The 15,429-nt window shown below is 33.9% G+C and overlaps 1 protein-coding gene across 4 annotated transcripts in view; it reads right to left on the bottom strand.

Moving 5' to 3' along the window:
- Positions 1 to 15,429, bottom strand: part of MAPK8 (mitogen-activated protein kinase 8) — a 104,224-nt gene that overhangs the window by 5,030 nt on the left and 83,765 nt on the right. For 3 of the 4 annotated variants that reach the window (XR_009559387.1, XM_030847662.2, XM_030847664.2), the window contains exons 6-11: positions 12,772 to 12,937; positions 9,408 to 9,479; positions 7,445 to 7,627; positions 7,002 to 7,126; positions 6,397 to 6,460; positions 3,448 to 3,525 (exon numbers count right to left, since the gene is read on the bottom strand). Coding sequence is in view for 3 of the 4 variants with exons in the window: in XM_030847662.2 (XP_030703522.1) it covers positions 3,448 to 3,525; positions 6,397 to 6,460; positions 7,002 to 7,126; positions 7,445 to 7,627; positions 9,408 to 9,479; positions 12,772 to 12,937 (688 nt within the window). In the remaining variant the exon portion in view is untranslated. Of the gene's footprint in view, positions 1 to 3,447; positions 3,526 to 6,396; positions 6,461 to 7,001; positions 7,127 to 7,444; positions 7,628 to 8,970; positions 9,043 to 9,407; positions 9,480 to 12,771; positions 12,938 to 15,429 lie in introns of all 4 variants that reach the window. The other variant, XM_030847661.2, reaches the window with a different exon arrangement.

Below are 15,429 nucleotides of genomic sequence, written 5' to 3' on the forward strand. Positions count from 1 at the left end.
TTGGGAGTTTGGGATTAGCAGATGCGAACTATTGTATATATGTATAACTGAATCACTTTGCTGTACACCAGAAACTAATGTAATGTTGTAAATCAACTATACTTCAATAAAATAAATTTTAAAAAAAACTACTGCCCTAAAAAAAATGCTCTATGATATCTTCTCACTGTAAAGTCCAAACAATCCTTCTGGTACATCTTGTTTTTAAGCAAAAGCCAAGACGAAGATTAAAATCATTTTAATTCAATGGATCCTCAGTTCAACCGCCCCATTTGGTTACGTGACTTGCCGAGCCACGCAAGTGCCCCAGTTAGGTAAACTCAAGTCTTGTTATTTCAGTTCTAATAAGTACTTGGTAAATGCAAATACAGACTTATTAAACACGAAAGTAGGGGGAGACTGTTTCCTTTACCAAAAGTATAGCCTAACAAGCATTTCCTGGATTTTAAAAAGCAACAGGAATACTTAACCTATAGAAAAATCCTCTCAAGGGGGTTGGGTCAGGAAGGGAAGGGAATGACACCGTGGGGTTGGGAAAAGTTAAAGGTGATTCATGCACTAGGTAAGTGCTTTTGAACTACATGAGCACCAAATAAGAGTCTTTTCAAATTTGAGTATATTAAATAACGCAAGTTATACAAAAATTCCTAAGAACACATTCATGGAATAAAAACCAATGGTTTTCAAACTGAGCAATAAGAATAGGCGTGAGTTTCAGAGACCCAATGATGTTAAAACTAAGCAGGTTGAAAACCACTGTTCCAGAACGCAGCACCTCATTGTTTGAAATTATCCCTCCTTTGTGTCCAATGGCATGCAATAAAAACACTTAAATATGAAAGGTCCTCTGAGAGCTTGTCTTCAAATCTAACAATGAAATAGCTAGGGAATAGTAATAGGCAAATCTTTAGGGCAGTGGGGCAGGGACTGGGAAACAGAAAGGAATGGAACCACAAGGGATAGAGCAGGTGATGGGAGGTACACTGGGAAAGAAAAGCAGACTGGGTACTTCAGGCCTAATAGAGAGGAAAAGGAGAAATGTGATAACCTTCTAGACCCAAGAACCCATTAGGCTCCCAGCCAGAGTGAAATGAAGATACTAAACTTTTAAAAGTTCAATTGGTACACTACAGAATGCACCTTTTCTGACTAAAGAGTATACAACATTATGGCTAGCTTCAAAGACCTGTACTCAAACATTCAAATCATAAAAGGGTTCTATATACTTTTTCATGCCTCTACTTCTTTATCCAAATTTTATTTCATCCAAATTTTTTAATCTAATAAAAATCATTTTTTTCTCTTGAATTTTTATTTAAACATCTTTATTGGAGTATAATTGCTTTACAATGTTGTGTTTTAAATGCATCATAATTAAACAGTTAACTTTTTAATCTGAAAATCAAATACCTAAGGAAAAAAAACCTGTTTACTTCTGACCTTTAAAGTAATATGTTGGGTTGGCCAAAAAGTTCATTCGGGTTTTCCCGTAAGTTACAGAAAAACCCAAACGAACTTTTGGGCCAAGCCAATAGTAAATTCTCAATATCCGGACAGCAATAATATGGAAAAATCTTTAATTTCAGATATCTGGGTCATTTCCCTCTCAGTGACTCTACACACTCAAAGGTATGCAAACTCATTTTAGTATTAGCCAACCCAAAATAAAGATAAGAGGCAATCCAGAGGGAAAAATATTTACTTTTTAAAATCAAGTCGAAATGGTATTGTGATTATCTGATATTCTGAGTCATCAAATACTTATCTTCTGTTTTTGCATATAATCAAGAACTGAATATTTTTATAACAGATTAATTTACTAACACTCTTCTTTGCCAGCTATAACTGAGAATCCAGAAAATGTCTAGAAACTTGCAGTCCTGTCCTTTCCACTGACTTATTTTGTAACCATAGTTAAGTGTTGTCTAGGATTCAAATTTTTCACTTATAAATTAAGAACAAACACAACTGCTCTATCTATCTCATGAGATTATTAAGTTTACTCAAACATTTGACACTTAGGATGTGCCATCACTAGGACAGTATGCTAAAGTATAAAACTTCCCTAAAAATGGACTTTTCAAATTCCATTCAAGCCTCCATCATGAACAATTCACTTATATGACTACTGTATATCAATACAAAGCTAATTAACTGAGTTATTAAAGCATTTATAAGATAGCTTTTGTTACAGCTAATTGTAGGTAAAAAGCTGTTGAAACCAATTTATGTTTTCAAGAGGATCTATATTAAAATTTGGAAGACTGCATTCTTGATCAAGGTTTAAAAAACAAAGAATTAAAAGAACTCAAAATATAACCAAAAATGTCATAGGAAGCTACAAAAATTATTTAAACAAATATATGTTTATAGTACAACAAAATGGGCACCTGAAACTATACCTATATATCTTACTTCATTGATGCTAAATATGATATCCGTTTTTTTCTTAGAATGTATAAGAATTTTAGAAGGATTAAAATGGCATAGTTTCACGCAAATTCAACACCTACCTGTTGAAACCTTACTCAGCCTTCAAGGCTCAGCTCAAATTTAATCTCTTCCCTAAAACTGCCCTATTCTCTGTTGCCAGCCATATGGGATGCTGGAAAAACCATGCCCTCTGAAGTTACTGATAAACATGGCTTCAAGTATTGCTTTTCTACACAAAAGATTTGTAGTCTTATATCATTTAATTTTTCTAAACTTGTTTCCTCATCTGTAAAATGTGCACAACAACCCCTTCCTCAGGGTTCTGGGGGGCTGAATGAAACAAAGTACAAAAACTATCAGTGTCTGTCATGTAGTATGTACTTAATATGTACATGTTACCTGTCATTTAACTTTTCTTTTAAATTCTTTATGCTTTAACAAGTACTAAAATTTAATATAAGATGAGCTTATGATAAAAGAAAATGTTTAACTCCTGCAAACCAATGTTCTTAAGAGCTAGAATACCTTCTGACAGCAGTTTTAATGCTACTGCCTTAAACAAATCAAAAATACCAAAATGAGAAAGAGGTATCATGTACAAAATTGGCATCCCGTACAGAATTCTGCCATGAAGTTTTAGTTTATTTATCCAAAGTAAGGACTGTTAAATCACAGAAAGGTAAATATATTGAATTGTGATAAATTTCTTCTTTAAAGACAACAATGCCAACAACCACCAAAAAACGTTTTAAATTTCTGTTCTTCAATGGGATGTCAGTATCAAAGAAAAAGATATGCATTTTATGAAGTCAGTTACTGATATACTAGTACAATGTACTGATAGAACAGTGTACCAATGCTTTCAAATTTACCACAGAAATTGTATTCCTTATAGTTAATAAACTTTGAATACTAATGGTACTAAATATGGAAAGAACTGAAGGTTTCAGGCCACTGAAGACTACAACACAAGAAGTAAACTGTAATCTTAACTAAGCTTATATTGTAACCAACCTAAAGGAGAGGGTTGCCCCCGTATAACTCCATTCTTGGTTCTCTCCTCCAAGTCCATAACTTCTTTGTATATCAATTCTGAAAAAGAGGTGAACAAAAACTTTTCAAAGTCTGAGAGGCAATCTCCCAAGATATGTATGTTTTAAGTAAAAAATTTTTGCACACACTAAGTACTTCGAATGGTGTTCTTGCAATGGCAGAGGGTCCAGAAGTGTCAGCCTAAGATTCAAAGGTGTTAATAACAATTTCTTGATCCTCAACCATGAATTATATTGAAAGAAGCAAAGTCTCTGCTGTAATATTCCAGAAGTTGGATTAAGATAGAGCTGGGGTTAGAAGCTTTACCTTTTTTACACCACCAACACTTTGTACTATACCATATCATTCTGTACAGCAAATGCTAATTTAATTCTCTCAGTAAGGGCTTGAATCAAATTTGTCTTTAACTTCTATTTCCTGAGCCCTGGCATTGTACCTGGTACACTGTAGGTACTTACCCAGATATCTGTTAAAAGATTTAAATGCAAGAGTATGTGGAACCTTCTTTAATCAGAATAGAATATAAATATATTTTTATTAAAGGAAAAGAATCAGGTAACTATACTTTAACTCCTTCTGAGTTGAAGCATGGCATGCTATGACTGTCAAGAATTTCTTCATGAGAATCTTGGTCTTTAACTAGGCTTCTGGATAGTGGGTGGACTGCTGGGAGGACTACTCCAACTGAAGAGTAACACCAGATCCTGCCCTGCAGTGTACGTGCCTCCTGCCCTGTATTCTTCTACATGATCCTGATGTCAAGTGTGATGTGCCTTATGAGTCTGAATGCTGACTTAAGAAGAACCTTCTGGTGGATGCTAACATTGCCATTATTCATCATCATCTCTGGGTCATAAAATCCTTTGAGAATTGTATAAAAGCAATGAACCCTCTTCTGAGAAAAATGTATAAACAAAAATTGTTGCACAGAATTTCAAGGAGTCTGTAATTCTTTACATTAAACTTTCAATAAATGATTTCTGATCACAGGGTATGGCAACATTTATGTTGATAATAAGGTAAAACAAGTGGATATGTTGGGATGAACAAGAGCTGGAGACGCCTAAGTTTGCTTGCGATGGTAACCTACTTGGGCTGGGAAGAAGAAAAATAGCAAGTCTTGATAGAGGAAAGAATGGGAGATGCTTTTCTTTAAAGAAACAAAAAGGAATGATAAGCATTCCGGATAGGAGGATTAAAAAGAGAGAGAAAATACTCCTTTGTAAAATGGGACTGAGGCAGAAGAACCAAAGCTAATCAGGAGTACTAACTAGACAAAGCAATCTGTAGTTAATGGCTTTGGCAATGAATTTTTCTGTTATGATGCTAAAATTCTTAAGCAGATCTTGAAAAAGGGAGTTTGTAGGTAATTACTAAACGGCATTTGGGGCTAGGAGAAAAAGATACAGAATAAAGATAAACATGCTTACAGTAATCAAAAATCCCAGATATAACCATATACAAATGAAAATACAATGTTTCACTGATTTTAAGATGTACTTTTTTCACAGTTTAATATCTTTGAAACTGGGTTGCATCTATAATCAGTCGTGCAGTACAACTGGCATTGTTTCTTCTTTCTTAGTGGTACATACTAGTGTGTTTTACAATTGGTGACCTATTAAGATTCCATGAAATACCATAAATGTTTACTGTAAATGTAATGATATATAAAAATATCAGGTTAGATACTTTAATACATACTCTGATCTATAGTTTCTATACTCCTGTATATTACATATATAGATGCACTAGGTTCTACCCAATTCTATCATTCTGGTGGGCTCTACAGAGTCTAACTATATGTCTCCCAAAGTCAACTTAGCGAAAACTAATCTCTGGTTATTCCTAAGAAGAAAGAATCAAATTCATTCCTCCCAAATAAATCTGTAGATGGATTACATGCTCCGGTTTATATTGTGCCTTCCAAGTATTTAGGTTCTTAGCTCTTAATAACATGTCTTCTGTCTACCTGATTTTAAGTGACTTGTCCAAAGTCATGTAGTTACAAAAGTGGTCAAAATATAAAATGACAACAATATAAATGGAGGCAAGCAGGATCTAAAAATTACCTGGCTGAACTGTCCAAGGGAATCTTTTAAAGAAAGAAATATTTTAACATTGTCATGACTTTCAAAGCATTATTAATGTTCAACCAAAGTAAAAAAATAAAATAAAACTATTAGATATGCAAAGATTAAAAATTAACCAACTCTGTTGGTGAGGGTGGGGGTAAAAGAGACATTCCCATAAAATGCTGATGGAAGTGTAAACTGCTACAATTTCTCTGGAGAGTAATCGGAAATAACTGAAAAATGTCCTTTGGCCCAGTGAATCTCCTTGTAGGATTTTTCTTACAGGCATGTTCTCAGATGTGCACAAGAACACTGCAGAGTTGTTTGTAACAACAGACCAGACACAAGTTAAATGCTCTTCAAATGGTTGTTAGATACAGAACCCTGTGACACAGGCGAACAGCACATCACTAACTGGCTATTAAACCAAATGAGCCAGGTATATGGAGCAAGAGAGAATAATCTCTAAAATATACGATTATATCAACAAAGCAAGTGTGCACTGTATACAACCATATGTGATTAAAACAGGGTGGGAGAGGAGAAGGGGGAGACATCAAACACACAAGTTTGTATTTTTGTAGACTATGGAAGAACATAAAAGTTCCAGAAAGCACAAATGTGTCTTTGTCTGGGGTGGGGAACAAAGACACTGGGATTAAGTCAGTGAGGGAAGGAGACATACTCTCTACTTTTGTAAAAATATTAAATCATATTATTAAATATCAGTTACGAATAATAGAAAATATCTTTCATTTCCCTAAAACGATGAATAAATCAACATAGAAAGCCAGAGCTCTTTCAGCTTCATCTTAAAGAATCTGGTGAATGTTACCTTTCCACTCTTCTATTGTGTGTTCCCTTTCATCTAACTGCTTGTCAGGTATCTTTGGTGGTGGCTGAAAAACAAGGCAACAATAATTGAGTCAGTTTATTGGGAGTATATAAATTGTTTACAATTATTTGAAATGTTAGCCAGACTTGGAAAAATACATCATTAGGCCAAGATTGATCAATGATCAACACTGATCTTGCGTAGAGAGAACAGTGACAGGAAAAAAGATGTTTAACCGTCTTTTTCTTTTCTTCCTGTTTTTGAAATGGTCACATTTTATTTATATCATAGAATTGTGCTATGATTTGGATATAATAATTTGTTCACAACTAAGTTAAGATGTTTTCCCAAAGTGCTCAACATTCTAGCTCAGCATACAAGTATCACGGCAAAAAGGCAAGAAACAGTGGGGGGGAACTTTATTTTGTGTAGGAGGTACTTGGATATGTTCATTCTCTTAAGAAACTTTTCATGCAAAAACAGAAAAACGCCATCATCATTTATTTATATTTTTATTTAAAATTTTAAAATATCCTCCAAACCTAACTTTAATTCTAACTCTAAGCGTACAATATAGTCTTCAAACATTAAAGAAAAGAACTTACAGCTTCTGCTTCAGAAGGATCATACCAGACGTTGATATACGGGTGCTGGAGAGCTTCATCTACAGAAATCCTTTTAGATGCATCAATTACCAGCATTTTAGATAACAAATCCCTTGCCTGACTGGCTGCAAAAATAATGAGACGTTAATGTACACGTATCTCATAAAAGTTTTACAATTATCAATAAATTTCAGAAACTTGAAATTATCATTTATTAAAAAATGTTTTAAACAGAATAGATTTACTATAAAATTAGGTCATACATATGATTAAAAAATATAAAATCACAAAAAAATAACTAAAAAGAACTAAAACCTCACACTGTTCCATTACCCAGAGACAATGTTATGTCCCATGAGAATATGAATATACCCTCATAAACCCCCTCCACAACCACCCACCTACCCACAATGGAATTAAAGATATATGTTTATAAAAAGTACCTTTAAGTTTATTGTGTTCCGAGTCAGCTGGGAAAAGTACATCAGGGAAGAGTTTCTCAAAGCTATATCCAGCATATTTAGGTCTGTTTTCAACATAAGTCCTTACTGTTGGTTGTAGTTTCTTCATGAATTCAGGACATGGTGTTCCAAGCTGTTCAATAACTTTATTCCACTGATCAATATCTAATATCAAGTAGCTAAGAAAAAATACTGTGTATCTAATGTTCAACATATTAGTCATATCCATATTAAAATAAGAAAATGGCAATTAAAAAATCCTAAGAAAGAATGTGGCAGTTATAAATCTTACAGCCACCTTGCAAAAGGCAATGATTGTAGGTGGACAAAAAGGATCAGTAAACAAGCTTTGTTAACCTTATTTATTATGTGCATGTGTGTGTCTACTAATACTAATTTTATCATAAAAATGGAAGCTTAAATTCTTATATTCTAAATACACAAATTCTAAATACAAATGATAAGTGGCTCAAAGAAAAATGACAATTACTACCCATAAGGACTCTAAATGTAAACTGTACGTAATTTTAGAATACAAAATTTGCCTTTCCTTCCAGCTTATCAGAAAATGTGAATGCATTTCCGAGAAGATAGGAAATATTTATTACATGTCCTGCATTTTTTGAGTTTTCTACACTAACAGAAAACCAGTAGCAATGAAAATGATGGCATTTCCTTTTGCCATTCTTTGTTCAGCTTATGTTAGTAAAATTTTTTTAAAGCTCTGAAATTTAAGAAAATGACTCAGTATTTTGGTTAAGGTGTAAGGTTAGAATTCTCTGGTCTCTTTCCTTCCAATCTTTAGCGTTTACACCTCCAACTCCTCCCCGTGGACTAAGACCTAAAACTTTCTTATTGTAACCCAGTGAATATGGTTTTTCCCATTCCTCTTCCTAAAACAATTCTAAGTTTCACTAGCTGATAGACACATAACAGATCACTGTTATTATAAAGATTAGTAGTCATTCAGATGAACAAAAATCATGACCCAAATCTACTCATCACCATGTAAAATTATTACTGCTGAAATTCTCAGATGAAAAGATCAGTATGTTATGTTGAGTAATGAGACAATAACCAAAAGACATAGAACACACAGCACATTAACAAAAAAGGAAGTGGGGAGGACAAAACAAAAGGATGACCAGAAGCAACAGACAATTCCAAAATTCATATTATGTCCTAAGTACTTCTAGACTTACTCAAGTGTATAATTATTAGAAAATTTAATACAAGCCATGACTTTTGATTTAGGTTAAATAAATCAACTCAAAGCCAGCAAATAATTGTGGATAATTAACCTGAGCAGTTTTCAGAATTAACATATGAAACAACAAATAAATTAGGGAAAGGAAAGTCTAAGTCAAATAGCAGGTGGTATTTTGAAAGAGTAATTTAACAATACTTTTTATTAGGGAGAGACAAAATACATTATACCTGACCAAGCTGAAGTGCTGTCATACATTTTGACCTTTAGAAACTACATTTTAGGCCAAAGATAAGGATACGATCAGTACCTGGGAACAAAACACCACCTTTGATCATTTCTCCCATGATGCACCCAACTGACCAAATGTCAACTGAAAACAAAATGCAATGACATTAACATAAAGATTTTGGTTAAAATAAAAAATATATATATAAACATTAAAAAAAATCACACACACCATGTATACTTCAAAATTATAGAAAGCAGTATAAAATAAAAATGAATGACAGTGAATGTGCTCTAACTACCAGCAGAGACTGTATTTCCTACTGCCAGATGCAGCCTACAAACATTTCAGCTTCGTATCTCAACAATTTTTGAACTATAACAGCCACAAACTTTACGTCTGTTTAAAAAAACCCACATGTATGAATGTACACTATATTCATTTTCATTAGAGAACATAAGGAAGTTCATCACCTAACTAATTAAACTGCTGCAGCAGCACAAGGATACAGTCCCTTCCTGGAAAGAGGATTTTGTGGCAAACCATTTCTCCCATAATGCACCCCACAGACCATAAATCCACTATATGTTTGCAGCACAAAAGAAGGAAAAGCAAAGCAAAAGGTCGTTAAAATCAAAGAAGCATAATATGACTGCATTATATAAAAACTGCAAAACATCACCAAAAGAAAAAAGTGATTTTAATTTTAGCTAATGGAATAATTTAAAACACAAAATATTTGTCAAAAGGCTCTGATTCACAAAAGCAAATGTGACGTGTGGCGTTTTAACTACGTATCTAATTTAAAGTGAGAGCTATGCACAGAAATCACATAATTTAAAAAACCTACACATTTTGCCCCTGAAAATTTATTTATAAAATATGAAAAAGAACCAAACACAAATCTTATAAGTAAGGCTGAAAATGTACATGAGGTAGCAAAATTTAAAAAATAAAATCTTTGTACTATTTTGAGGTTCAACTGTGCATTATACTCTCTCTTTAAGTCAAATAAAAGAAAAAAGCATGAGCAGAAATAATCTAGTATATTAAAATACTTAACAGAAACAATGTTTCTATGAATAATTACAGTTAAAAAGTTAATCTAAAGCTCTTCAGAAATTTTCAAGTTGGAGTTAATAAATTCGTTTTGAGAGGTGCTATGTTTACTCTGAATTGAAGGTCATTTTTCTCCTTGGCAACACCATGCTGCATTTACTCTACTATTCCAAAAGGAACAAGTGCATAGAGAACTAACAAATAATCAATTAAAAAAACCTAGTAAAAGAAGTATATTTCATGTTTTCCACCTAAAGTGTTTTAAACCCATAGAACCAGAACGCTTTTGGTTTAAGAAGTTGGTTTTGGCTGAATACAGTATGAAATTTCCCACAGATTTATTATCTACAGAGTCTCCTAGTAGACTTACTGACCCTTGCCAACTTTAATTTTTTTCTTTTTTTTTGTTGGCCACGCAGCATGCAGGATCTTAGTTCCCCGACCAGGATCAAACCCGTGCCCCCTGCGGTGGAAATGGGGAGTCTTAACCACTGGACCACCAGGGAAGTCCCATGACCCTTGTCAACTTTAAATGAGAGCTCTAGTCAATACTGAAAAGAATCTGCTAGACATAGAAATGGGCAATTTGAGGACCTCCACCTGTTTCATTAAAACTAACCACATACCCTGACATTTTATATCTTTGGGTTTGAAAATCAGACAAAAAGAGTAGGTGCTTGCAGTTTAATACAAGAGGAGAATGAGCAATTTGAAAGGAAAGCTTTAGAAACTTGCATTTGTTTTTGAAGTTTGAAGGCCCCAATTCTCTAATAGCAAAAGAAGAAAAGGGCAGGAATAGATGTTAGAAATATATCCTTTACCAATACAGGAGGACTTGGGAACTTAAAGTCAGTACTTTCTAATACACTCATAAGGAGACTGCCAGTTCATTACAGAATTTTAGGAGCTAGATTAGGAACAAATTTTAGAAATCCTGTGGAACTAAAGTTTCTCTAAAATTTCACATTAAAATACATACAAATCTTTTTATATTTATGGCATAGTTCAACTTTCAAGAATAAAATTTTAGAGGAAAAGTTAACATTCATAAATCAGTTCAGAGAAAAATTTTTTCCAGGGTTTTCATTTTGGCAAAAATCTATGAAAATAATTTTTCCCTGTGGACTTTATAGAGAATAGCAAGCTTTAGTTAAATATTCAGGACACAACTTATGTACATAATCTTAAGAAAAACATCTTAAAACAGATTTCAAAAGCTGCAAGCATGAGAGAAGATATTGTCTGGGTTAATGAAGACTTTCCTCAGAATATGATAAGCCTGATTCATACATAAAGCAAGTTTTACAGTGTCTAACTGCTCAGTCTATTTGGCAGTTTAAATATATTCCATTATCTCACACTTTACAAAAAGCTTTGAGCCGGCTTTCAATAAAAGACGTATAAAATAAAGTTGTTAAAACAGGTGGGGGTGGGTGAAAGGTGTTAATAAAAGGCAGAAGTTCTTATGTTTAACCTTGCTGGCTAATGTAGTTATCATAATTAAGCATTACATTTGACTCAGTTTCCTGGGGCCCAAAAAAAAAAAAAAAAAGGCAATAAGGTAGATCTATATAATTCTTACCTAAGAAAGGAAAGCATGTCAATTCTTTACATGACAGTTATTCTTGGTGCTAATTTCTGGTAGGGAGCTCCCAAGATCACAATTATAAGAGAGAGTGCCACATTATACATTATCTGTGACAATCAATGGTTTTACAGCAAATACAAAAACAATCTTCATGCCGGTCACTTAAAGCAGCAATTCTCAAAAAAAAAAAAAAGTCTAATACTAAATCTAACTCACTGGGTTTTACAGGGTATAAGGCAATTTTAGATAAAGAGTAAGACAACAGCATGTTTATTTAAGAACAAAAGAATAGTAGTAAATATTTAAAGTGTTTTTAATGAGCTCAGAAAAGAAAATTAAGCTAAAATCCTCAGTTCAATGTTATCTTTTATAAAAAAGAATCCCAAAAATTGACTTGATACAGTTTCCTGATTCAAAGTGAACTGTTGTTTTAGATTCTTTGCTAGAAAAAATGTCTAGGTCCTATTCTAGTAAGTATTTTGGATTAAGTTACCACATTTAAAAAGTTATAGTTTAAGTCAATAAAATCCTGTGTAGACTTATTCATCTCTTAAATGACTGAGATTCAACAAAATTTCTTAAGTATAAATATATGTATATTTATGCATAATTTTTTTTAAATTCACGAACTACATGCCTGATAATGTTCTTCAACCTTGATTCTAATGCTGATACATATAACTGACTATACTCGCACATAATAATGCCATTTCTTTAAGGCTGGACACAAGGTCGTTGATGAAACATTGTTTTCTCTGAAAGGCAACCTTAAATTAATTATCCATCAGCTATGCAGAATGGCTTTATTGCAGCCCTTAAAGTCTGCACTAAGTGCTACTGCTATTAACTTTAATGTCATGGGATTGGAAATGTGTGCAAATATCATTAATGCAAACTTAAGATTTCTTGAGCCCATGTTAGAATGCTCATTTTCAAGTTACAGGCAAGAAAATGGTATATATTCTGTTACAGGGGCCATGGCAACAAATTCTTTATCTAATGGTAGTGTTGATGATTATGTATTTGTATTTAAATAAACAGGGGCCCCAAGTTTTTCCAAACATTTATGACAGAATTTGTAGTTACTTTCAAACTCTTGATAAACATCATTTCATACAGCGATACATTTAACTCTATGCACTTCAATTTAAGTATTTACATAAGAAATCTGATAAACAAAAGCAAATAAATCAGAACAGTATTTCAAGTAAATAGTGTTTGCTGACCGTTTTCTTTGTAGCCCATCCCTAGGATGACCTCAGGTGCTCTGTAGTAGCGAGTCACTACGTAAGGTGTCATCATAAAACTAGTTCCTGCAGTCCTGGCCAGTCCAAAGTCAAGAATCTTCAAAGTGCAGTCTGATTTTACTACTATATTACTGGGCTTTAAGTCCTTCAAAAATAAAAATTAAAAAAATGGCTGCTATAATATAAACAAATATTTTGCAGTCCACAAGTTATGAGATCACTTATAAAACAATTCATGGTTACTGTTCATTTTTCTCACTGTTATCACTGCACAGATTCATCATAATAGGCAAATCTGAGAAATTAGCTTGATGGCATTTTTAATTTATGAACATATACAGTTATTAGAAGTTAGTAATGCTTTATTTGCTAGAAATTATGATTAGCTAGAAACTTTCAATCAAGTGGTGTGAAAGCAATTTGGAAAGGCATCTCAAAGCTCATGTAAGAACTATTACAGTAAAAGTAAGAGAGAATCATAAAGTTAGCATTTATATACACTTGTATACTAAATTACCAGCTTTTAAAAGATCCCATTTTAAGGTCAAAACAAGCTTTATATAGATACTATATACCAACAATGGGCCATTCTATGTCAACCCAAGCACATGTCACTTGACCTTTCAAACTGGCAGACGTTCAACTCTAAAGGATCGAAGTCAGTCCTTCCATCACTGATTTCCAACCCGAAATCGTACAAATTTGTTCATAAAAATTTTGACTGCCAGTTGAGGTAGGACACCATTGTCTTGGTGCCACTAATCCATAAAATTACTTGTTGTTGATGCTACCAAATAATGTCTTTGTGAAGAATTTCCCACCTGAACCCAACCTCAAGGAATTCTGTGCTATGATCATTAAAAGGCAGCAGCATAAACACTCATGGCTTCAAGTTCAACCCATGAACTTGTTAGCTCCCATGAATTCTATTATGAACCTAGACCAAAGAAAGCAGGAGTATGATTCACATACACTGAATACCAGTGACTGATGTAACACAAAATAAAGCTGGCCTGAAATAATTACTTTTGTAATGTCTATATCCAGAGAAGCATGTATGCTGTTTTAGCATATTTTGATATGCAATCATGGATGGGTTAGGCGATATGTAATCTATAGGTTTTATCAAATTAAAAATAGATATCAACAGGTTTATTGAAACAGAAAATGAAAATTTTCATTATTGCTATCCTGTAAATACGTTGTCACTATTTCCAAAATATAATACCTCTGCAAAGTAACACTGCGTGTTCAAAAATAAATATTATGAGCCTTGATACTATTTCAATGTCTATAGTGTTGGTTAATGATTAATGGCTCTTCATACTACTGCATTCTAGTCTAGAAATAAGATTTCAACCTTAAACACTTTATTTTGGAAAGATTAAGAACAAAATGCAACTTTTAAAAAATAGACATCTCGTTAAGGAAAAGAAACTGTCAAAAAAGAATATCATCTGAAATTCATCCTTGCGTATCAAGATGTACCTTTCTACAGATGTTTAAGTTGCATTGCTATCTATACCTGTGAAGAATAACTGAACTTGTATGAATGTGTGACAGAAGTAGTGGACTAACAATATTCCACCTTCTCTCCCACATTTTTCCAGCCTGTGATTAATTCTAGTCAATGGGATGTGAGTGGGAATCAAGAATAGAAGGGCCAGTGCATAACATCCTTTTGTCTCTTGCCCTGCTTTGGTGACTAGTAACATTCTAGATATTGAGCTGCTTGAGCATCTATGTATGGCAGAGTCCTCACCCCACTAGGACCTGTACTGGACACATACTGTGGGAGATAAACCTTGGTTGTGTTAAGCCACTGAAAACTCAAGTGTTTATTTGTTAATAACCTAGTTGTGATATTGTGATTTATAATAAGAAAACCATATTTGGTCATTGTCCCAATTACTGGCACAGAGCTCCTAGAACCCTTGGAATTTCCTAAGTGATAAGAGCAATAAAGGTGAAAGGAGTGCTTTTTGTTATTCGTAAGAAGTACCTTTCAACTACACCAGAGTTGACTTAATGAGGTTACTTTTGGAAAGTTCCAAAGGATGAGGCTGGTTGCCAGGGAACCAACAAAATAATTAGAGTGTTGAAACTTTCAGTCCCACAGGCCCCCAGACCACCTGGGAGGGGAGAGGGGCTAGAGACTGAGTTCAATCTCCAATGGCCAAAGATTTAATCAATCACGCCTATGTAATGAAGCCTCCATTAAAAACCCAAAAGGACTGGTACAGAGAGCTTCCGGTAAACACATGGAGGTGCTGGGAGAGTGGTGCACCCAGAGAGGGCTCGGAAGCTCCGTGCGCCTTCCCACATACTTTGCCTTATGGATCTCTCCATTTGGCTGTTCCTGAGTTACATCCTTTGTAATTAACCAGTAATCCAGAAAGTAAAATGTTTTCCTGAGTTGTTGTAGCAAATTAACTGAATCTGAGGAGGGGGTTGTGGGAACCTCCAAATTATAGCCTGGGATTATGATTGGCATTTGAAGTTGGGGCAGTCTTGTGGGACTAAGCCCTTAACCTGGAGGATCTGAGGCTATTTCCAGGTAGATAGTGTCTACCTGGAATTGAGTAAAATTGTAGGATACCCAGGCTGGTGTCCAGAGAATCTGAGGACTGTTTGGTG

The sequence above is a fragment of the Globicephala melas genome, chromosome 16 (genome assembly GCF_963455315.2).
Source record: "Globicephala melas chromosome 16, mGloMel1.2, whole genome shotgun sequence".
Classification (NCBI taxonomy): Eukaryota; Metazoa; Chordata; class Mammalia; order Artiodactyla; family Delphinidae; genus Globicephala; species Globicephala melas.